The sequence below is a fragment of the Phaseolus vulgaris genome, chromosome 7 (assembly GCF_000499845.2).
Source record: "Phaseolus vulgaris cultivar G19833 chromosome 7, P. vulgaris v2.0, whole genome shotgun sequence".
Taxonomy (NCBI): Eukaryota; Viridiplantae; Streptophyta; class Magnoliopsida; order Fabales; family Fabaceae; genus Phaseolus; species Phaseolus vulgaris.
Window position 1 is genome coordinate 2815449 of NC_023753.2, and position 25357 is coordinate 2840805.

General features: G+C 28.4%; 3 protein-coding genes and 1 pseudogene across 3 annotated transcripts; all 4 read right to left on the reverse strand.

Annotated features, from left to right (window-relative positions):
- Positions 1-4524: 4524 nt before the first annotated feature.
- Positions 4525-7270, reverse strand: LOC137829668 (protein DETOXIFICATION 14-like). Its single transcript, XM_068636531.1, has 7 exons — positions 6873-7270; positions 6098-6642; positions 5910-5996; positions 5712-5768; positions 5350-5588; positions 5040-5245; positions 4525-4789 (listed from the first exon to the last, which is right to left on the reverse strand). The coding sequence occupies exons 1-7, from the start codon at positions 7122-7124 to the stop codon at positions 4727-4729; spliced, it is 1449 nt and encodes a 482-aa protein (XP_068492632.1). The 5' UTR covers positions 7125-7270; the 3' UTR covers positions 4525-4726.
- A 3035-nt stretch (positions 7271-10305) lies between these two features.
- LOC137828175 (protein DETOXIFICATION 14-like) lies at positions 10306-13466 on the reverse strand. The gene is made up of 7 exons (XM_068634637.1): positions 13108-13466; positions 11906-12450; positions 11721-11807; positions 11523-11579; positions 11174-11412; positions 10863-11068; positions 10306-10580 (listed from the first exon to the last, which is right to left on the reverse strand). The coding sequence occupies exons 1-7, from the start codon at positions 13321-13323 to the stop codon at positions 10518-10520; spliced, it is 1413 nt and encodes a 470-aa protein (XP_068490738.1). The 5' UTR covers positions 13324-13466; the 3' UTR covers positions 10306-10517.
- A 2489-nt stretch (positions 13467-15955) lies between these two features.
- LOC137828506 (protein DETOXIFICATION 14-like) lies at positions 15956-17930 on the reverse strand (annotated as a pseudogene).
- Positions 17931-20240: 2310 nt separating this feature from the next.
- On the reverse strand, positions 20241-24117 carry LOC137828176 (protein DETOXIFICATION 12-like). Its single transcript, XM_068634638.1, has 7 exons — positions 23702-24117; positions 22099-22643; positions 21856-21942; positions 21689-21745; positions 21348-21586; positions 21019-21224; positions 20241-20466 (listed from the first exon to the last, which is right to left on the reverse strand). Exons 1-7 carry the CDS (start codon positions 23942-23944, stop codon positions 20404-20406), a joined length of 1440 nt encoding a protein of 479 aa, XP_068490739.1. The 5' UTR covers positions 23945-24117; the 3' UTR covers positions 20241-20403.
- Positions 24118-25357: the final 1240 nt, after the last annotated feature.

A 25357-nucleotide genomic window follows, 5' to 3' on the forward strand; every position in this document is an offset into this window, starting at 1 on the left:
AAATTAAAAAAAAAAATGTTTTCATGTGAAAAGATTTTATCATATAGATTATATTTACTTATAAGAACCAATCTTTGTTTTATATAACTAAAATTTAATAAAAAATATTTTTTTCATATAAATTATACTTTGAGCTTCTTATCCAATATTTAAATAGTATTATAAGGTTATTTTTAATCGATTTCACTCATATTTTAAAAACATTGAAATATAATTTAGATATAGGTATTAAAGTAGGTAAAATTGAAAAGATAGAAAAGTTAGTTAATAAAATTATTTGTGAAATAAATGTTTTAAGAACAAAGGAGAAAAATATATTTAAAATATTCAATTAAGTGTAAATTACACCTTGAATTTATTTGTTTAGAACTTTGATGTTAATGGACACTTGTAATTTTATTGCATTTTTTTTGAGTAAGGTTAATAACACACTTTATTATTGATTGAAAATTATAAAATTAAGAAAATATTAAACGAAAATTGATATTTACAAAAATATGTAATTCTTAAAAAAAAAATTATGGATAATGTATTTAAAAAATGTGTCACACCTTTTTTTTATGATTTCTCTACTCTTATATATGAAATTGAATTTATTTTTCTTCTCACCAACACATGAATCCCACCAAAAACACAATTTAATTTCTAACTTGTGCATGCAAGAATTTAACAATCCAATTGAAAAAAAAAATAGAATTAAGAGAATAATAATTTAGTTATTAGGATAAAAAGATTAATATAAATTATTATTGACGTAGACTTTTAATTAATGAGAAGCTTTTGAACATTAAAAAATCATAATGTTTTAAATAGAATTAACGGTAATAGTCTTAAAATAAATTATGAAGGATAGGAGTACTTTTCTTTCGCATAAACAAATTATTAAACTTAAATTTGATTTGAAAATATGTTTTTAATAATAATAATAATAATATATATATATATATATATATATATATAATGTAAACGGCGTATACTTTGCAATTGTGAGAGGTGTATCTAGTAATAGGCCGAAACGAAATAGGCTCACTATTGCTGTACAAGATGGGCTTATGGCAATTGTAAAGTATCACTTATAAAATTAATTAATTTAATTAATATTTTCCTTTATGATTTTATTTCATAAATATATAAATAAATTTATAACTACTATTTCTTTCTAAAACTAAATGTAATTTTAAAAACAAATAAATTCTAGTTAATATCTTGTTTAGGAAAGTTTATACTACATTAAGAAGTATATCGTTAAAGAAATATCGAAAGCTATTTCTAACTATTAATATCTTTAAGCTAAAAATATTATAAATGACTTTATTATCTATTTATATTGAAGCAGTTGATTTAAAATATAATGCCCTCAATTTAACATAATTTTAACGAAATAAATATTTATTTAACCAACCAATTTAAAAAAATTAAATGAATTATTTCCCTAAAATAAATTAAACAAAACAAAATATCGACATTTTTTAGAAAAAAAAATGTAAATAATGTCAATTTTCTTTTTCTGCTAGAAGTCGAAGTGTTGAATTGGAGGTAGCTTACTAAATCTAAATTTTCTTTGAAAAAATTATGTTTTTTAATATTTATTTCTATAAAAAGGAAATAAGGTAGAAGGATTTTGACCAAATACTTTTAGAGTCAATATGAAAAGATACATTATAAAACAATATTTATAAAATTAACGATTAAATAACAAATGAAATATTACAAACCGTTACGTGCAGTATTTGTCCTTTGAAAATGTTCAGTTCCATTTTGAATAATGATGTGTAATATGATAAATTTGGTGAAAGTCGCAAGTCACTGTGCCCAAAAACAGACTGACTCATCACTTTATAATCTTTTGATTTTTATGTATGTATTTGGATGTAGTTATTATATATTTTTTGGATAATCAAAATGTGAGAAAAGTAATAAAATTTAATATTTCGATCAAATAATATTTAATCTTTAATAAAATAAATATCAATTAAATAGTATATAAATAAATTAGTATAAATAAAACTTTATATAAAATATTTAATCGTTATCAATTTAATTATAAAATATTTAATCGTTGTCAATTTTAATTAAAAAAACATGAAATTGTTTTTTAAAAGTGTTAAAAATAAAAGGTGAAATGTGAAAAGTCAGCAAAAGTCCATTTTAATCTTTAAACTAAATTTAAAAAACTTTAAAAAAAACATAATTTTACATTTTTAAATAATTTCAATTGTATCATACCCATTTTTATACCTTTATTATTCTCCACTCCACTTAGAAATTTAATAGAGTAATTTCATTATATTAAGCGTACGTGAAATGGTTAGCAGGAAAATTTATTACCTTTGATGTCTTTGAATGCAAAAACAACATTTTGTTTGAGTTTTATAATTCATTTTTACATCTAGTTACTTTTTTTTTTAGGTTTGGTTGCTTTGAAAAAAATAAAAAATAAGATAACAAAATCACAACCACTATCGATAAAAACACCACAAAACTTACTTCAACTACGTTCACTACCAGCCATCACCATTTATCATCAACCACCACTTGAAAATGAAGAAGATATCATACTCATAAGGGTATTATTAGAATTAAAAAAATATAAAGTTGCATGAAAAAAATACGGAGATCCAAGAAGAATTTGTCAAATAAAAAGCAATAATTGGTCAACTAACTTGTCCCATCCGACTATAGTCCAACGTATTAGCAGTTATATAGATTAATCCGTCGAACCTAACCCACTTGATTATTCTTAAATAAAATGGTATATTTTAGTTCAACTAATTATTTACATGTAAAACATGTGATAAAATAGACTAGTCAATATACAACTTTTTTAATTTTTGTTTTTTAATTTTATACTTTAAAAATTTATTATATATAAAATGTATTTAATCATATAAATATTTATTATTTATTTTAATTAATGAATGTTGGATAAATCAAAATAGTTATTACTTATAGAAGTTAAATTATTTTATTATAATTAATAATTAAAACCTAATCAGTAAGTATTATTTATTTAAGTGGCGTTGGAGGTACTATTATATATTTGTGTTAATAAAAAATATAAAAAATCTCTTAAACTATTTTTATTTTTATTTATAATTTAAAAAAAAACTGATTGGTGGGCCAATCATTCCAACCTTACTTTTGATCCACCAATTTGGCATGTTGCGAAACATCCAAAGTTGACTAATGAATTAGAATACAAATCGCACTTTTGTTGAGTTATGAAAACGATGTTCATGGATTTTGCGTGGGGATTAACACATACCTTTACTCTGTTTCTTATATTTTTTATTATACGCATTTGGTGTCAAATAGTACAACACGTATTCAATTAGTATTTACATTCAGGGTTTAGGGTTTAGCAAAAATATTAACAATAGCATAATTCAATTACGTAATATAAAGTAATACTTTTCATATATTAAAAATAAAAAAAATGCGTGACTATCTAATTAATAAAAAATATTGAATATAGTACTTGATTGAATTTTGTTATTGAAAATAATGTAATTTTTTAATTAATATTTACATCTCCGGTTCTTAATTATTTTAAAAATAAAAAATATTCACAGATACTAAAATAAAATAAGATAATATTTACCAGGACCTAATATTTAAGCAAATTACTTTATACTGATTTTAAATTTGTAAAGATAAAAAAAAAGAATAATAATAATATTTTGTAAGACATATACTTTTAATATATTATAATTAATAATTCTAAAAATAGAACACACATTTTCTTATTTTTTGTCTTTAGAGATAATTTTTGTTTACAATAGATTGAATTTTTTATATCAATATAATATCACAATTTATACATAGAAAATAAATTATAAAAATTAAGAATAATATAATTATTTTAAATAAAAATATAATATTAAAATATATCTATGAATGTAAAAGGAAAAATAATAAATAATAAATACACAGTTTCACGTGTATACAGAATTTTATCATCTTAATTTAAAATAATATTTATAACCTTAATTATATTAATGAATATTTTCCTATTTTGTTATTAAACCAATGTAGTTAGCCATTATTTTAAACTATGTAAAATTAATGTTAAAAATAAAAAATACTAATTTACATAATTAAGGTAACAAAAAGTATTTAAAATAAGACAATTAAATTATTTAAGTATGTAATTTAATATAGTAATTAAGAAATACATTTATTATTTAACATAAATGAGATTATATTTTTATTAAAAATCATTATAGTTTACTTAAATGCTTGTAATTAATTTTCTATATATTAATTTTGATATTATAATTTAAGTTATTATAAAATCAGTTATGTGACCATATATCATAAATAGAGATTTTATCTTTAAAAACAAAAGTAATGAAATATGCTTTATATTTTTAAGAATTACTAATTAAAATATACTGAATTAATATTGAACATTAAAAAAAAACATTATGCTTTTGTTTTTCTTCTGTACACAATCTAAAACTAATAAAAAATAATTGGCTTACCATAAAAATAAATTCAATTGGTATTTACACTCAGCATAGAAAAAATGTTAATGTAAATTGAAGTACTGCGTATCTAACCAAGTACTTCTACTTTATGTTTGCCAAAATTGGGTTAAAAAAAAGTAACAAAATATGGTTGGTTATGTTGTGAAAACATTATTCTCTGCTAACTCAAAGTAACTTAATTGTTATTTTCTGCAACCAAAGCTTGCTCACAGCTTTAAGGAATCTTATCCATTTCCTTAAACTGATCCATCTTCTACAGAAAAACTTCTCTGAAATATTCTTTCCCTTGCTTTAATTGCCTGCAATCACAGATGTTCCATAAGTCAGTACAATTTAGTTAGTACTTAGTGACACATGTGTGCTCTAAAGACCAAAGTTACTAATGCATCTATAATCTGAATCTTAATAAGATTGCATGGGTTAAGATAATACTTTTCTTTGAATTTACTACATAACTTCCCTATTTTAAATATTATATTCACAAAGTTCTGTTTGCTATTTCAGAATAAATAACATTGTGTGTGAACATGGTGTTTTGGGATTGTGTACCTGTTCTTCCCAGTTTGTACTTGCTGTTATGAGAGATAACATAACTGTTTGACAGAAGGCACCAGTCAATATTCCAATCCACAACCCTTTTCCTCCTAATAGAATCCAGAAACCCAATATAGCAGCAGTTGGAATTCCAAAACCATAATAGGCTCCAAGATTTACATATGCTCCTAAGTGCTGCCACCCACATCCTCTAGCAATACCTGTAATGGAAAAAGTATAACTGAGTTATATTTGATTGCACTACTCAGATTCCATTGTACAAGAAGAGTGATGTGTATTGAAAAGAGTTCAAACAAGAGCCAACCTGAAAGGGTACCATGTAAGGAGTCCAGTATAATAGAGAGACTTAAGAGAGGAGCCATATCAGTGACATAAAATGCCACGTCCAGCTCATTGCTAAATACATAACCTAAGATCTGCCTGAAAGCAAAAATGATTGAGCTCACCAGAATGGCCTCGGAAGCTGCAAGAGTCATGGCAGCATAAACACATACTCGTGCTGATTGTGGATTTCCAGCTCCCAATGCATTCGAAATTCTAGTGCTGAATAACAAATTAAAAAAGAAATCAATCAGAAAGGGAGAAAGAAATCCTTATTATAGTATTATTATTCCTGAATGTGAATATACACAGACTGATGAGATTAGGAATTGTGTGAATCAAAACCTTGCAGCTGAGCCAATTGATTCTGCGATCGTGTAGATTGTTGTGGTGATGTTTAAACTGGTCAGAAAAATAGTTAACAACAAATTACCATCACTTGAATGAATCAAATTCAATATTTGGTTACAAGTAACAATTTCAAAGCCGATTTTTAGACACATGAAACCATTCACGTCTGAAGGACTAAGATTAATTGCATACCATATGGATAAGACTGAAGTTTCTAGCTCTGGATTTGGTAAAAGACCAGAAAGCAAGATTATTAGCTCAAATGACCACCATTCAAGGCTGCAAAGATCAAATATGTGTAGGAAACAAAGCATGAGTGAAAATTTAAGGGCTAACAAAAACACAACATAAAAGATCAAATACAAGAGGAAGAACCTCACCAAATCATTCCAGCTGAAGGAATGGCATAGCGGATGAATTCTCCAATCCCATGGAACAGTTCCATTGAAATTGGGACTCGAGTCTTTTCACACTGAGTAGAGAATTTCATATATAATCCAAGTAAAATCACATTCAGCCAGTATGAAGTACTGATAGAAAATGCTGCTCCTAAGTTACCGAGTCCAGATTTAAAAACCATTAACCAACTGAAAGCCACATGGAAGCAAAGAGTAATGAAGGAACTTATGACAAGGGGACTGATCAGACTTTGCATCAAAAAGAATCGAACCAAGGTCTGTAGTGCTGCGTAAGCAAAGAGAGCAGGGATCATGCACAGAGCAAATTTTCCAGCTTCTTGTGAAATCAAAGGGTCTTGGCCAAGTATAATGAGCAGCTTCCCCAAGTAGATCCACAAAAGAGTCAGAGGAAGACAAGCTAAAGTAAGGGAAACAATTGCAGTGTAAATTTGAACACCAAATTTTCTGTATTGCTGTGCTCCATATGCTTGCCCACATTGAGTTTCCAGTGCACATGACATTCCAAACTGTTTGTACAAAATCCAAAATGCAATCAATTCTCATATCTCACACAATTCACGACAACTACCAAGTATCCTAACATGTATCCATTTCAATATCCCACCAGAGTTAAAAAAAAATAACAGCCAACCAGAACATAAAAAACTAGTAGCTAACACTTTTTCAAAATAATTTTATAAACCACTGTTTCATATTGATATGTTGTGATAACATGAGAATGAAAAATAAGACTTACAATGACACTGAAACCAGATACAGCACAGAGAGAGATGGCAATGGCTGTGCTGGAGAGAGCAAGCTTACCCAAGTGACCAACCATCATCATTGATATTATTTGTAGAAAATACTGTGACAGAGTCACAGTAACCATAGGGCCTGCTAGATAACCGACCCTTTTCACCTCTTCACCAAACACATTCCATCTTATTACGCCTGAACCACCCTCTTCCTCCTCTCTCTCCTTCTCTATTAAGAGACCCTTTTCCATATTCCCTCTAAGGGTACACAAAAGCTGCCACCTTGTTGAGACGTTTTATGATAAAGTCGCACTCACTGGTGCAGTCGAGGGTTGATGTGTGGTAAAACAAGCTATTTAGGGTAGGAGCAAATTTTGCTCTGTATATATAAGCCTTCAAAGGTTGTTTGTTGGACTTTCTCTTATCTTATGTGGCACATGGTGTATTAAATAATTAAATAATATGATACATTCACTCTAGAATCAAATAAATTATTATTTTACTATAAGATAATATTTTATTAAAAAAAAATATATTTTTTAGATTGTCAAAGGATCTTTATTGTAAAATAACACTCCATGAGCCACATGTAATACGATAAAGGGTAACAACATTTGAAGGCTTTAGAGAGATAAAGCCTTGGTAAAGTTAAAGATAAAGTTTGTTTAACGTAACAAACATTAAAAACAACTATTCTACAACTATTTTTTTAAAATAAAAATATTATATTATAATAAATAATAATTTATTTAAAAACAAGTATTTATTTAAAATAAAATATTATATTTTAATAAAATAATAATTTATAGTTAATTTTTCAATTTTTACATACTATTATATCTAATAAAAATATGTTGTTACTCTTTAATTTTGAGGAAACTTATTGAAATACTTTAAAGAATATTTAAGATAAATAAAACATATTTAATACATTTTCAAAAATCATAATTTTCAAAAATTATGATTTCCAGGATTAATGATAAGTGGATATAAAAAAATGTCTCTTCTACCAACACCCTAAATATCATAAACTATGCTCGTAATATATTATTCTTGTTGCTTTTCGAAAAGTGTTATTTTTATAAAATAAAAAATATCTTTTATTTATTATTTTAAAATTTTGATTTTTTTGAATTATATTACTATGTTTACTTAATTTTAATTATTTTATATCATTATTATGAAAAAAAAGATAAAAACAATGAATGATTGAAGAATCAATTAATGAAAATAACTAAAATACGTATATAATACAAAGATTTATTTTCACTGAATTTAATTAATTAATAGTGTAAAAAATTTACAGCAATTGAGATTTTTTTAGGCTTCAAGGAATTTGAAGGCTGAAAATTATGTTTTTCACATTTAATTAATATTTTTTAAAATAACATTTTCTGATTTTTCTGAAATGATTTTTAATCGAACGTGTCACCATCGTTCTCATTTGGAAAGCGGAAAGCTAACTTTCTTTTAGTCAAAACAAGAGTTTGAGTTTTACGAAAAGAATGTAACTTTTGTTTTTTCCTTTTAGTTCATTGTATTCATTTCACGCGTGTGTTTAAATGGCACAACACAAATTGAATTAGTATTCACATTTTAGCATTGAAAAAAATATTATTACTTCTACATTTTAGTTGTGAAATATTTGTTTGACAAAAATCCGTAACATTTGCAGCTAAATTATGTAACTTTTCAACTATACTATCACCTAGCTCAATCTAAATCCAAATATTTAAATGAGATTTTAAATCTAAAATTATATTTTTTATAAAATTAATTTAGATTTTATAAATCTAAATTCAAATATTTAGATTGAATTTTAAATCTAACATATAAAAGAAGTGATATACATTGATAAAGTGTAAATAAACAAAAAGATAACAAAACCAAATGGCTAGAATATCCACCATCTTTTAAGTTTTCAGACTACACCATAATGATCTTTCCTAAAGTCATAAGCATGCATGTAGTGAAAAAAAAAAACTAAATAAAACTAAGTTTCTTCACAGAATGAACTTCAAATCCATTGAACAAGGCTCAAGATCAAGATATTGGAGATATAAATCCCAACTCCCTACCTAGGCTTTCAGATGGCATATGAAGAGGTATCTCACTTGAATAAAAATATATGCAAAATATTAAAGCAATTAAGATCATAATAAATTAATTAATGGAAGTGAAACTGTAATAATTATATACTTGCTATCTTCAGAAATTATAAAAAAAATAAAAAATAGTAAATGAAAAAAAAAACTAACAAAAAAGATAAGCAAAAACTCCTACAAACAAATCAACTAAGAAAAGTCTACACAACTTCAAGAAAGCTTGTTTTCTTATGGAACACAAAAAATAAATAAAAAATAATCAAAGAAAAGTTAACTTATTTACTTCTAATAATTCAAAATCATTGATAAATCATAACATCTCAACCTCAAAAAATAAGTTATAGTTATAAAGTAAACATACTATTTAAGAAAAATGATGGTTAATCCGCCAATATCTTATTTAGAAATCAACTCTATAAGAAATACAAATTCTTATAGTTATTTAATACATATTTAATTGTAACATTAATATATATAATTGGAACATCAACATACTCAACATTCTTTCTCTTGTATGACTTTTCCTGCTCTGCTAAACACGAACTCAAATGCTACTATAAAAACAAACATAACTAATAATTCTTGTGCTATGTTTGAGAGGATTGCAAACCAACGTGAATTAATATTGAATACCTTTCCTTGATTGAATTTTGTTATTGAAAATAATGTAATTTTTTAATTAATATTTACATCTCGTTTCTTAATTATTTTAAAAGTTAAAAATATTTACAGATACTAAAATAAAATAAAATAATATTTAAGAGGACTTAATTTAAGTCAATTACTTTATACTAATTTTAAATTTGTAAGGATAAAAAAAAATAATAATATTTTGTGAGACATATAATTTTAATATAGTATAATTAATAATTTTAAAAATAGAAAACACATTTTATTAAATTTAGTCTTTAGATTGAATTTTTTATATTATTATAATATCAAAATTTATATTTAGATAATAAATTATAAAAAATAAAAAATATATAATTATTTTATATAAAAACATAATATTAAAATAAACTTATGAATGTAAAAGGAAAAATAATATACATATATATATAATTACCCTATTTATATAAATAATAATTACATAGTTTAATGTGTATACAGAATTTTATCATCTTAATTTAAAATAATATTTATAACCTTATTTATATTAATGAACATTTTCCTTTTTTATTATTAAAATAATGTAGTTAGCCATTATTCTAAACTATGTAAAATTAATGTTAAAAAAAAATATATATTAATTTATATAATTAAGGTAACAAAAAGTATTTAAAATAAGATAATTAAATTATTTAAGTATGTAACTGACAAAAAGTACTGCGTATCCAACCAAGTACTTTTACTTTACGTAATTAGTTACAAATCCATTGCCAAAATTGGGTTAAAAAAAGTAACAGAATATTATGTTGGTAAAACATTTTTCTCTGCTCAAAGTAACTAAAATTTGTTCTTTCCTGCAACCAAAGCTATACATGCTTCACCAATTCATACTAAACTTGCTCCCAGCTTTAAGGAATCTTATCCATTTGCTTAAATTAATCCACCTTCTACAGAAAAACTTCTCTGAAATATCCTTTCCCTTGCTTTAATTGCCTGCAATCACAGATGTTTCATAAATCAGTACAATTTAGTTAGAACTTAGTGGGACATGTGTGCTCTAAAGACCAAAGTTACCAATACATGTATAATCTGAATTTTAATAAGATTGCATGGGTTAATATAATACTTTTCTTTGAATTTACTACATAACTTCTCTATTTTAAATATTATATTCACAAAGTTGGGTATATTATTTCAGAATACATAACATTGTGAACATGGTGTTTTGGGATTGTGTCAAGTGCTGAGCCACAAGACTTGGAAGTGAAGGCAAACCTGTTCTTCCCAGTTTGTACTTGTTGTTATGAGAGATAACATCACTGTTTGACAGAAGGAACCAGTCAGTATTCCAATCCACAACCCTTTTCCTCCTAACAGAATCCAGAAACCCAATATAGCAGCAGTTGGAATTCCAAAACCATAATAGGCTCCAAGGTTTACATATGCTCCTAAGTGTTGCCACCCACATCCTCTAGCAATACCTGTAATGGAAAAAGTATAACTGAGTTATATTTGATTGCACTACTCAGACTCCATTGTACAAGAAGAGTGATGTGAATGGGAAAATAGTTCAAACAAGGGCCAACCTGAAAGGGTACCATATAAGGAGTCCAGTATAACAGAGAGACTTAAGAGAGGAACCATATCTGTAACATAATCTGCCACATCCTGCTCATTGCTAAATACATAACCTAAAATCTGCCTGCAAGCAAAAATGATTGAGCTCACCAGAATGGCATCGGAAGCTGCAAGAATCATGGCCGCATAAACACATACTCGTGCTGATTGTGGATTTCCAGCTCCCAATGCATTCGAAATTCTAGTGCTGAATAACAACTTAAAAGAGAAATCAATCAGAAAGGGAGAAAGAAATCCTTATTATAATATTATTATTTTTCATGAATGTGAATATACACAGATTGAGGAGATTAAAACCTTGCAGCTGAGCCAATTGATTCTGCGATCGTGTAGATTGTTGTGGTGATGTTTAAACTGGTCAGAAAAATAGTTAACAACAAATTACCATCACTTGAATGAATCAAATTCAATATTTGGCTACAAGTAACAATTTCAAAGCAGATTTTTAGACACATAAAAGCATTCACGTCTGGAGGACTAAGATTAGTTGCATACCATATGGATAAGACTGAAGTTTCTAGCTCTGGATTTGGTAAAAGACCAGAAAGCAAGATTATTAGCTCAAATGACCACCATTCAAGGCTGCAAAGATCAAATATGTATGAAACAAACATGAGTGAAAATTTAAGGGCTAACAAAAACACAACATAAAAGATCAAATACAAGAGGAGGAACCTCACCAAATCATTCCAGCTGAAGGAATGGCATAGCGGATGAATTCTCCAATCCCATGGAATAGTTCCATTGAAATTGGGACTCGAGTCTTTTCACACTGAGTAGAGAATTTCATATATAATCCAAGTAAAATCACATTCAGCCAGTATGAAGTACTGATAGAAAATGCTGCTCCTATGTTACCGAGTCCAGATTTAAAAACCATTAACCAACTGAAAGCCACATGGAAGCAAAGAGTAATGGAGGAACTTATGACAAGGGGACTGATCAGACTTTGCATAAAAAAGAATCGAACCAAAGACTGAAGTGTTGCATAAGCAAAGAGAGCAGGGACCATGCACAAAGCAAATTTTCCAGCTTCTTGCGAAATCAAAGGGTCTTGGCCAAGTATAATGAGCAGCTTCCCCAAGTACACCCACAAAAGAGTCAGAGGAAGACAAGCTAAAGTAAGGGAGACAATTGCAGTGTAAATTTGAACACCAAATTTTCTGTATTGCTGTGCTCCATATGCTTGCCCACATTGAGTTTCAAGTGCACATGACATTCCAAACTGTTTGTACAAAAGCCAACATGCAATTAATTCTCATATCTCACACAATTCACAACAACTAAACCCTAAACATGTATCCATTTCAATATCCCACTAGAGTTAAAAAAAAAATTCAACCAGAGCAAAAAAAAACTAGTAGCTAACATCTTTACAAAATTGTTGTCCCTCCTTTGATAAAGGACTGTTTCATATTGATATGATGAGATTGTTAAGTATTAAACTCAAAGTCAGCGTCAGTTTTGTTTGAAAATTTGAAATAATTAATACTTTTAATTCTAATTTTGAATGTTATTTATAGTATAGTTTTAAATGTAATTTATAGTTTTAAATGTAATTTATAGTATAGTTGGTATTAGATAACATGTGAAGTTGAGAAGTCATTAGGAAACTATTCAGAGCTATCTGTCACTCTCCTAATTAACAAAAACAACTAAGTACAACAATTGGAACATCAAAATGAAAGCTTTTCTTAAATATAAGATTCTTGGGAGGTGGTTCAAGAAGATTTTAAAGAAAAAAAATAACACAGGCAACCTAGGGCAACGAATGCACTTAATGTTCGAGTCCCAAACATAGTTCACAACAACTATAAAGTATTCTGACATGCATCATTTAAATATCCCAAAAAGAGTGTGAGATGAGAAAAAAAAGACTTACAATGACACTGAAGCCTGAGACATTACAGAGAGAGATGGCAATGGCTGTGCTGGAGAGAGCAAGCTTACCCAAGCGACCAACCATGACCATTGATATTATTTGTAGAAAATACTGTGACAGAATCACACCAATCATGGGACCTGCTAAGTAACCAACCCTTTTCACCTCTTCACCAAACACTCTCCATCTTATTATGCCTGAACCACCCTCTTCCATATTCTCTCCAAGGGTTACACAAAAGTTGTCACCTTGTTCAGAGGTTTTATGTTAAACTACCACTCACTGGTACAGTAGATGGTTGTGTGGTAAAACAAGCTATTTAGGGTAGGAGAAATTTTTTGCTCTGTATAAATAAGCCTTCAAAGCTTGTCGACCTTTGTCTAATTTTATGTGGTTCATATGTGTTTTGAAGTATGACATTGTTCAATCAAATCAATTATTATTTTAATATGATGTAATATTTTATTAAAAAAGAGTGGATTTTTTTTTTTAATTTGTCAAAGGATCTTTATTGTAAAATAACACACCATAAGCCACCTAAAATAAGATAAAGGGCAACAAGCTTTCAAAGCTTATATACACAGCAAAATTAGTCTCCCAAATAAAATTCGTTTAACACACCAAATATAGTAAAAAAAAATATTTTACCTTTTTTAAAAAAAATAAAATATTATATTAATAAAATAATGATTTATTTAAGTATTAAGTGATTTCTATTTATTTATATATATATATATATATATATATATATATATATATATATATATATATATATATATATATATATATACGCGCGCGTGTGTGTGGTTTTTAAACCATGCATTCCACGAGAAAGGAATGCAGTGCAGGTATACATATAGATAGATAGATAGGTTTATAAGCCTTCAAAGGTTTAATTTCTTCTAGTATATATTTAAAATATATATATTGTAATTTTATTTTAATATAAAAATTTATAAGAATCGTAGTATTTTACAGCAATTGAAATTTTTTTAGGCTTCAAGGAATTTGAAGTTGGAAAAATATGCTTTTCACATCTAATTAATATTTTTAAAATATTTTACTGAAATGAATTTTATTCGAACTTCTCATCATCGTTCTGTTGGAAAGTGAAAAGTCAACTTTCTTTTAGTCAAAACAAGAGTCTTACCAAAACTATGCATTTTAATTGAAAATGTTTTATATTTCATTATACACGAAGATGTTGAGAATGTTGACAGAATTTGAAGTCTAAATAAATAAATACACTCACGTCAAAACTCGTGAGTCTCTAAAATTTGTTATTTTCTAAGATCAAAGTTATGTATAAATTTCACCAATTCTTACTATTAACTATTGACACATAGACTTGTTTGGATTAGAAGGTGTGGAGGAGTGAAAAGTTGAGGGTGTAAGTAAGTAGAAGTGTGAAGAAAATTGAGGTTGTTTGGATTGAAGTAGGTTATACTGTGAAGAAAATTTATTGAAATTGATGAGTGATGTGATGGTTGTAAGAATATTATAAATTATTTTAAATAGTACAAGTTGTAAGATTACAAATTTATCCTTGTATATAAAGAAGAATAAATAATAATTAATTTTTTTTGCATATTTTAGTTAATTAAAATAATTTAAAGTTTAATTTATAAATAAAACAAAAAAATGTAAAATTAAAAGAAATAATGAATTATAATTTAAAATTTAAGTATAATTTTATTATTTAACATTTTATTAATTTAATTATTATTTTTACTTAAGTTAATTTGTTTATATAATTTTAATATTATTTATGATTTTTTAAATTATGTTATGTTATATAGATATAGTTATTTTAATAATGATTTTCATTATTATGAATAAATATTTTTTTTAAAAAGATAGATATTTAGAATATTAACTAGTTGTCAAAATATATTATATAAAGTCATTACATTTGATCCGAAAAAAGATAAAGACATGTTAATTTGTTTGTAATTTTGGAATCATGTAAAAATGAATAACATAACAATGTTAATTAGAAAAAGAGAAGACTTTCCCACTACTAGCATTTTAATCCTTGTTAGAAGTTAAATATTTAAATGAATTTTGTATTTACATTAATAAATCAAAATCTAGATTATTATAATATATAATTTAAATATAATAATTTTTATTATTATAAATATATTTTTAGATATATAGGTATTTTCATTTTATTAAAAATATATTTATTTTTATTATGAATATATTAAATATTTCTTGAATATTTACAGTTTCTTCAGAATAAAATTAAATGATTTTAATTAATATTTATTATCATTATTTAAATATATTTAGAATAAAATATATTTAATATTTTTTATGTTTTATAACATGTGTAATATAGTTTAAAAAAATTAGAATGTGAATAGTAAATATTATGAAAGAATGAGAATATATAGGTATTTTATATATTTAAGAATTTCAACCCCTCTCACACCCTTTGCGCCCTCTCACCTCCTCTTATCTGTGATCCAAACAGGGATGCACCTCACTTCCGTCTGCAGGAACAACAGTGCAACCCCTAATCCATACAGGGACATAAGGAGCTTTCTCCATTTGCTTAATCTAATCCACCTTCTGCAGAAAAAATTCTCTGAATTATGTTTTCCCTTGCTTTAATTGCCTGCAATCATACACATTCCAGAAATTAGTACAACTTAATTAGTACTTAGAAGAAATAAATGTTCAGAACTGATAAGATTGCACGAGTAAGATCCTACTTTTCTTTGACCATTAAGAGATCATTTCTCCAGTTTAAACTTCAATTCCAAATTTTTAGTTTGATATATGGGAAGATATTACATTGTGAAGGTGGTGTTTTTGGATTATGCCAAGTGCAGAGCCACAATGTTTGGAATTTCAAGAACAAACCTGTTTTTTCCAGTTTGTACAAATTGTTATGAGAAGTAGCAATACTGTTTGACAGAAAGCACCAGTCACCATTCCAATCCACAACCCCTTTCCTCTTAATTGGCCCCAGAAACCCAATATAGAAGCAATTGGGATTCCAAAACCATAATAGGCTCCAAGGTTTACATATGCTCCTAAGTGCTGCCACCCACATCCTCTGGCAATACCTGCAATGCACAAGTATTACAGTGTTATATTTTGTCACTACTCAGATTCCACTGTATAAGAAGAGTGATGTGCATTGAAAAGTAGTTCAAACAAGTGCAAACCTGAAAGGGTACCATGTAAGCTGTCAAGTATAAGAGAGAGACTTAAGAGAGGAACCATATTTGTGACATAAAACACCACGTCCTCATCATTGCTAAATCCATAACCTAAAATCTGCCTGCTAGCAAAAATGATTGAGCTCACCAGAAGGGCCTCGGAAGCTGCCAGTGTCATGGAAGCATAAGCAGATACTTGTGCTGATTGTGGACTTCCAGCTCCTAATGCGTTCGAAACTCTAGCACTGAATAACAACACAAAAGAGAAACCAATCAAAAAGAAAGAAAAAAAATCTTATTATACTATTAGTACTGTTCATGAATATGAATCTGCACAGATTAATGAGGATAATCAAAACCTTGCTGCTGATCCAATTGATTCTGGGATCGTGTAGATTGTTGCGCTGATGTTTAAACTGGTCAGAAAAACAGTTAACAATAAAACAACAAATTAGCATCATTTGTATGAATGGAAATCTATAGTTGACTAGGAGTAACAATTTCAACACAGATTTTAAGACACACTAAGTCTGAAGAACTAAGATTAGTTCTACATACCATACGGATAAGACTGATGTTTCTAGCTTTGGATTTGGTAGAAGACCAGAAAGCAAGATTAGTATTTCAAGTGACCACCATTCAAGGCTGCAGTGATCAAATGTATAAGAAACAAATCATGGTTGAAAATTAAAGTGAAATAAAAACACAACATATATAAAAAGATCAAATAAACTCACCAAATCATTCCAGCTGAAGGAATGGCATAGCGGATGAATTCTCCAATCCCATGATGGGACTCGAGTCTTTTCACACTGAGTAGAGTATTTCATATATAATCCAAGTAAAATCACATTCAGCCAGTATGAAGTACTGATAGAAAATGCTGCTCCTATGTTACCAAGTCCTGATTTAAAGACCATAAACCAACTGAATGCCACATGGAAGCAAAGAGTAATGGAGGAACTTATGACAAGAGGACTCATCAAACTCTGCATCAAAAAGAATCGAACCAAAGACTGAAGTGTTGCATAAGCAAAGAGAGCAGGGATCATGCACAAAGCAAATTTCCCAGCTTCTAAAGAAACCAAAGGATCTTGGCCAAGTAAAATGAGCAGGTTCCCCAAGTTCATCCACAAAAAAGTCAGAGGAAGACAAACTAAAGCAAGAGAGACAATTGCAGTGTAAATCTGAACACCAAATATTCTGTATTGCCGTGCTCCATATGCTTGCCCACATCGAGTTTCCAATGCGCATGACATTCCAAACTATTTGACATGTACAAAAGAGAAAATGCAATTAATGCTCTAGTCTCAAGCATGGTTCACAACAACCATAAACTACTCTAACATGCATCCATTTAAATGTCCAAAAAAAAGTGTTAGACGAGAAAACAAGACTTACAATAACACTGAGGCCAGAAACATTACAGAGAGAGATGGCAATGGCTGTGCTGGAGAGAGCAAGCTTCCCCAAGCGACCAACCATCATCATTGATATTATTTGTAGAAAATACTGTGACAGATTCACACCAATCATGGGACCTGCTAAATAACCAACCCTTTTCACCTCTTCACCAAACACACTCCATCTTATTATGCCTGAACCACCGTCTTTCACCTCTCCCTTCTTCTCTAAGAGACCCTTTTCCATATTCTCTCTAAGGGTCATAGAAAAGTTGCACCTTGTTAAGACTGATACAAATAGCAGTAGAGCTATGGCGTTTGCCTGAGACCGAAGGCAACAAATATTTCTATATATGGTTACAAGGAACAATATTTTTTGGTCCCTTAATAATTATATTTCAGGGTTTATAGAAGAAAAAAATCCTCTATAATAAAAGCTACATGAAATTTTAGTCATTGATTACCTTTAATATTTCATTTGAATTCATTTGTAAAGAATTAAAGAAATATGTAAGATATTAATTAGGATACTTTCTGTTTTTTAAGAACATAATCATTGTCTTTTTTATTTTTTATCATATTAATAATGTTGGTAGGAAATATTTATTGATTTTGCTAATTACTAATACTCATATTCATTAATGATATTATTAGAAAATATTTTAGTTCCCAACTCAAACTAGAAACCTTTCTTACCCCTCAGATTTGATCCATTTTATTCCATCGAGAAAGATTAATATTCATGTTGTTGATTGGCTTTAGCCTCTCAGTCATACCTTCTACTTATCTAACATTATTGATATGTTCATATAATGCTTTAACAATATAATTATTAGAAAAATTTATACAAATCATATAAATTTATACCAATATTACGAGAATTAACAATTCCAAAAAAAATATTACAAATTTAATGAAGTTGTATTCAAGCATTACAACTTCATTTCTTTTAAATTATAATCGATATATACGACTACATTTCAAATTAAATAAAAAAAAAACTCATCGAACAATAATGTTTTCACGGTGTTTGAAAATTCAACTAAGCATAATAAGATCGAAGTGCTACTTCTTATCATTCCATTTGAACAAAATGACAAAACAATCGTCCTGTAACACAATTTCTCATAAATGGTTTATTTAATATTATATAAGAATAATGTTTGTATTGTTAATTCTTTTTTGCTATATTTGAATTTTTTAATCAATCTATAACCCTACTTCTTTTTTATTTATAAATACGTCATTTATTTACAATTTTATAAACCCTAAAGTCTACTTCAATCACTTAACTTTTTTTTAAACAACTCAAATGTTTTTAATTTTTTAAAATACTTCATAAAATAATAAAATCCTTTTAATTAATTCCACGATCCTTTAAAAATAATTATCACTTTATACTAAAAATAAATATAAAATTTAACTACACTAAAGTCGTCAAACAGATTTCAAAGTAAACAAAAAAAATAATCACATTTAAATTTATATAAATAATCAAAGTCGTATTAACATAATACTAGTTATACAGAATTTAAATAAAATTGTATAGATTGAATAGGACTTTAGATAAATGGAGTCGTGATGCTTAAGCATAAGTGTTCCTGCTAAGAAGATGAGACCTTGAGAACTGTTGATTGACTTAGTCTTTCTCAACTTGAACTTCAGCCACTCCTTTAGTCTTCGTGCTACTCTTTTGGGTTTTGGTCGCCTGATCGCTCAGTCCCTGAGGAGAATGACGAATGGGGATACCTGCAAAAGGCACTCCGACGCTCAAATTAGCAAAGGGTGTTCGACACACACTTGAATGTGTACAGTAATTAATGACGTACTTTATTATTGGAATGTGTTTTAATAGACTTACCTTATTGGGCTGAATTAGTGAGATGGGTTGCACTTAGAGGTGTGTTACCTAATTCATAATGATGGTTTAACTTTGCTGATCTTGATTGAGCGTTAATAGATCGAGGATGTCGGTCGTCCTACACGGACGTGTATCATTCGATCAGCTCGACTGTGGGAGTCAAGCCTAGTGCTAACCGTCCGGTCCATACCAGTACAACAACCTTTTCAAATCTATAATATTTGTTTGAAATTGACCATTTCCGTAATATTGGTATAAAATTATATAATTTTTTCGAATATTATTGGAGGTACAGGTAAGTAACGATGGTCTGTTTTAAATTAAATAAAATGTGTCATTTATTATAAGATCGATGAATGTTATTACAATATATCCTAAATATATAATAGAAGAAACTAATTACTTTTTGTTAGAAATTTTTATAATACAAATAAAAACTGCAAATTACTTATTAGCCGTTTTCTTAATATCAATTTCAATTTATATTTATTTATAACTTAGGTCAAATAAAACGTATAAATCAGCGGTCTCAAGTAATTTAACAAAATTTTCAAAAAAAAAAGGCCATAAATTTTTTGTATATATAATGATTTGTGATCGGAATAATGATATAACATTATTTTGTGCTGATTACACTAACTCAAAATTTTAGTTGAATGAATAAGACGACAAGCATAAAGTATTGGCAATTTCACGTTTTTAAACAACGCAGTGCTAATCATTATCCTGTTATCGTCACAAAAAGTGCTCTGAGTATTCTTAATCAGATGCAAAAAGGTTTCACATAGCCAACAACAACTCATTCCAACACGAGGAGTATATATAGTGATGGAATGTATAAAAAATTGGCCTGGGCTTCTCATACCAATATATTTTCTGCTGACAATTCATCATCGAATAACCTCTTTCTTGCCTTCATGGCCTGCACAATTGAAACACAATGTTTAAAAAGATACCACCTTAACAATAATAAAGACACAATAATGACGACACAGATACGATATAGACACAAATACGATAATTTCTAAAACGTAGAACACGGAAACTAATTAATATATATATATATATATATATAAATTATATAAATTAATAATAAAAATTTATGTGTATAATTATATTTTAGTTTTTGTAGTAAAAAAATTATTTCATGACTGGTTAAAAAGATTTGTTCTTTTTATAATTATAATAAAAATTTATATAATAAATTTGAGTTTTTAGAAAATTAATAAATTTTTCATTTTTAAAATTGCTTTGGAACTGAGTTAAAATTTTCAGAATTCCAACAAATATATTTTGAATTAGACACTTTACAAATAAATGACTTACGAATATCTTACTAGTGTTGATGTCCAGTACATGTATTCGACACGAAAACGTCATTTAATAGGCGTGTCCGAGCCTCATAAATAATCAAATTAAGTTGAACCCAGAATATGGATTATCATTTCTTAGAGAAAGGTTAGAGCTTTTATACCTGATTTTCCCAATTTATGCAACTGGTTATGACAACAAGTAGAACAGTTTGAACAAAAGAACCACATTGTATTCCAATCCAAAGTCCTTTTCCTCCCACTCTCAGCACAAATGCCAATATAGCAGCCATTGGAATCCCACAAAGGTAGAAAGCCCCAAGATTCACATAAACTCCTAAATGTTGCCATCCACAACCTCTAGCAATTCCTGAACCAATAAAGCATTGTTAAATACATTCACAAAATCTTTTTCTTCTATGTAAAATGAGTTGTTGAAATTCCAAATTTATCCATAATAAAATGGGTGAATACTCAAGAGGGAAGGTTATACCTGTGAGAACACCTTGTATGCTGTCTAGTATAACAGATAGACATACGAGAGGGGCCATGAAAGTGACATAATCAATAACTTCCTTCTCATTGCTGAAGATATAACCAAAAACATGGCGGCAGGCAAAGAGTGTTGTGCTTACTACACATGTCTCAATGACTGCAAGAGACATTGCGGCTAACACAGCAACACGGGCAGCATGTGAATTTCCAGCTCCTAATTCATTTGAAACCCTTGTGCTATAATCAGAGAGGAGAAAGGATAGTTAGTTTAGATATATACTCAAGGTAGTGTAACATGTTATAAACTGTGTAGAATGAAGGTTCTGCCTATGGTGTAACCTTGCTGCAGCACCAATTCCAAAGGGTATTGTATAAAGAGTTGCAATAGTGTTTAGACTGTAGAAAAATGACAAAAAATCAGTTCAGTCACATTAACTCTTGAAATCTCATAAAGAGAAAATTGGAAGCACTAGGAAATTGTAGGTCATGAGTTGTAACATTCTTACCAAACGGATAGAACTGAAGTTTCAAGTTGTGGATTTGGTAACAGCCCTGACAGCAATACAAGCAGCTCAAATGACCACCATTCAAGGCTGTCCTCATCAACATGGATACAAAAAAATGCATGTTAAATACTAATTTTGGAGAAACAGCTCAATATATTATACAAAATTTGTTGGACGTGGAAACTTTGTATAATCTGATAAAATGAATATGTAAAATATTAACTGAACAGGAAGATTAATCACCAAACCATTACTGCCGAAGGGACGGCAAAACGAAAGAACTCCTGCATTCCTTTAAACACCTCCAAAGAAATTGGTGCACGGGTTTTTGCACACGCAGAAGAGTATCTCATGTATGATCCAAGAATAATCACATTTGACCACATTGAAATGCTAACTGCCAATGCTCCACCAACATTATTCAGCCTTGTTTTGAACACCAGGGCCCAACAAAGAGGAATATGAATAATGAGTGTGACACAAGAACTTGCAAGCATGGGAAGAAGCATGCTTTGGATTTGGAAATATCTAACTAATGGCTGAAGAATTGCATAAGCAAAAAGTGCTGGTAGAAGCCAAATTATGAATTTCCCCGCTTCATGTGAAATTAGAGGGTCCTGGCCAATGAAAACTAGTATGCTTTCTATGTAAACCCAAAGGAGAGACAGGGGAATACAAATCAATAAGAGAGAGAAAATTGCAGTGTATGTTTGCACTCCAATTCTTTGATATTGCTGAGCTCCATAAGCCTGTCCACAAATGGTCTCTAGTCCACTAGCCATTCCCATCTGTTACCATACGTAAATCATCAACCACTGAGTTACTGAATTACTTGCTTGAAACAGTTGATGCAGAAGATAACTAATTATACTAAACACAAACATCAGTGTTACAGTCAAAGTATTAAGAGGAACAAACAACTCTTATCTTACTAATTTGTTTTATAATATTGAATTTGATTCAAACAACTATCATGTATTCTTCTATAACTAAACTAAAAATGACATTAAACTATATTGTTACAAGTTACAAGATATTTTCATAAATTATTTTTTAAAAGCTGAGGAACATGCTCATAGTTATTTTAATGACATCTCCTAAATGTTTGCGCAAGTGCTTATCTAAGGTTGCTAAATGCAGACATGTATTGATAAGTTTGGTAAGGTATGCAACAGAATAGTCTGTCACCTTCTCAATATTAATATTCATCACATGAATAAGATAACAATGCAATGGATTAAAAACCACATGTTCCTGTGGTGCTACAGTCTCACACGTGATGCCACTTCTGGTCCCGTAGTGCTGTAACAATGATGCTGGACACTCTGGTGTACCCAGTGTGAGTGATAGAAACCGAACATAGTGATAAAAGAACATGCTAATTTTGAATTATTTTTAGCTACTGAAAATAATGGAATCCATGGTTTTACGTTTTATTTAACAGTACTTCTCATGAATAAATTAGAAACATACTTTTTAATGATAAAGCAACTGATATGACATGACATAAAAAAAGTATACAATGAATAAATAGCAAGTGTGAAGTGAGTCATTATTTCCTTTTTGGTTGCACAATCATATTTCTTTCTAAAACTATAGTACCCATTAGGAAAGTTAAAACCCAAGTGCCAAGTTGAATCATTAAAAACACTACCACATATGTTAGTTTCACAGCAACAAAAACAACAACCATGTTTTTGTTCATAAAAAAATTGTTTGTGTGTGTCTGGTACCATCCATAATGTTTATAGAAACCAACAGAATATGATATGAAGTAAGCAAAATGATATTTAGACCTAATAAGAAGAATGAATGAAAGAGGAAGAAGAAAGTGGTAGGAGCTTACAAGAAGACTGAAACCAGAGACCCCAGCTAGGGAAATGGCTAAGGCGGCGCTAGAGAGATAGAGTTCACCCAAATGACCAACTATCATGGTTGCAACAATTTGCAACAAATATTGGGAAAAAACCACAGCCACCATAGGCCCTGCTATAACACTTATCCTTCTCATTTCTTCACTGAAACCACTCCATGTAACTCTTTTTTCTTCACTTTCTTCTTCATGCTTCTGTAGTAGACTTTCCTCCATGTTTTTTTTCAATCCTCAAAAGGGTTGGAGAGACTCACACAGAGATTAGAGAGAGACTTGGGACCATAACAAAAAAGAGTTTTCCCTTCTGTTCCTTGCCTCATTCCAAATTTATAGGCCTTTTTCCTCAGTCTCAAATCATTCTATAGTTTAATAAATTAAAAATAATCTTTTTCTTCTTTTATATTTATTTTTTTTACTTAAGATTTTCTCAGCTTACATTATTTTTAAAGACACATGCATAATGTATTTAAAACTTAAGTTGGTGCTGTTGAAGATCGATTAGAGTCTTTCATTGTATATAAGTGGATGTAAACTTCAACTCTATGAATCGGTTTTATGGAGTTGAGTTAGGCTTAAAGTTCACTTCGTAATAGGTGCATATAATATTCATTCTTTTCTCTCACTATTACCTTACATTTTTTTTGTAAATTCGAAAATAAATTGACCTTTTACTGTATTTATCTACTATCATATTTTTACGAGCATATAGAGAAGAAGATGGAATTTAAAAATGGTGGACGGTTGAAAAGTCTGACTGCACATGTAAATGATTGGTATGTTATGTTGTCCAATTGTTAATTAATAATAGTATTTATTGTTATTAACTTAATTTAGAAAAGGTATTATTGGAAGAAAGAGCATTAAGTCTCTATCATTAGAATTAGTGTATAAAAGGTATACGTGTTAGATTTTGCTTCTACCATGTTCGATAGAGAAGTCCGAAGGAGCACGAACACCACATTTTGCCTTCATATCGTTTGTCTTAGACGCTTGTCCTTATCATTTTTTCTTTTGGTTTGGTAAACACACAAAAAAAAACAATGAAGATAAAAATACGAAAATAAGAACTAAAAATATCATTTCGATTTGACTACCTGTTCGTCTTGTTATCTGAACTAGGTAGTTATTTTGAAATAAGTTTTCTAATATAAAATTAATAATTTTATATTATATTTCATCATGGAAGTATTAAAATAATAATGATTTTTTAACAAAATTAAAAATATTTTTTATATATATAATATGACTCATTTCAATTATTTATCTATTATATGTATTTGAATGATTTAAAGTTTAGATAAAAAATAAAAATTAATTTTATATTATAGTATAGGAATAAAAAATATATTTAATTTTAAAAAATTATTAAAATAATTGAAAGAAAAATAAGATAAAGGTATGATGAGTTATATCTGTAATAGAAAAGCATGAAATCTTGGTGAAATGTTCATAAAATGAAGATGTTCACATGTTACCACTCGTATAAAATGCAGAACATAATAAATAATGTGATCTTATTAGAAAGGAGATAAATAGTAAAAGAAGAAAAATATGACAATTAAGAGTTGAATTAATAAAACTCAACTCATTAAAGTGATGATTTCAGGGGAAACAAAATGAACCTGTGGG

Bases quoted from the DNA above. Each gene is read 5' to 3' on its own strand.
- LOC137828176 (XM_068634638.1), bottom strand. From the start codon at position 23,944: ATGGAGGAAAGTCTACTACAGAAGCATGAAGAAGAAAGTGAAGAAAAA. The intron at 22,644-23,701 runs GTAAGCTCCTAC...GTATGGTAACAG, and splicing joins TCTCTGGTTTCAGTCTTCTT to ATGGGAATGGCTAGTGGACT. The intron at 21,225-21,347 runs GTATAACCTTCC...TTATTGGTTCAG, and splicing joins CATACAAGGTGTTCTCACAG to GAATTGCTAGAGGTTGTGGA.
- LOC137829668 (XM_068636531.1), bottom strand. From the start codon at position 7,124: ATGGAAAAGGGTCTCTTAATAGAGAAGGAGAGAGAGGAGGAAGAGGGT. The intron at 5,997-6,097 runs GTGAGGTTCTTC...TGATCTTTGCAG, and splicing joins CCTTCAGCTGGAATGATTTG to CCTTGAATGGTGGTCATTTG. The intron at 4,790-5,039 runs GTACACAATCCC...CTGTGATTGCAG, and splicing joins GTACAAACTGGGAAGAACAG to GCAATTAAAGCAAGGGAAAG.
- LOC137828175 (XM_068634637.1), bottom strand. From the start codon at position 13,323: ATGGAAGAGGGTGGTTCAGGCATAATAAGATGGAGAGTGTTTGGTGAA. The intron at 12,451-13,107 runs GTAAGTCTTTTT...TTGTACAAACAG, and splicing joins TCTCAGGCTTCAGTGTCATT to TTTGGAATGTCATGTGCACT. The intron at 10,581-10,862 runs GTTTGCCTTCAC...CTGTGATTGCAG, and splicing joins GTACAAACTGGGAAGAACAG to GCAATTAAAGCAAGGGAAAG.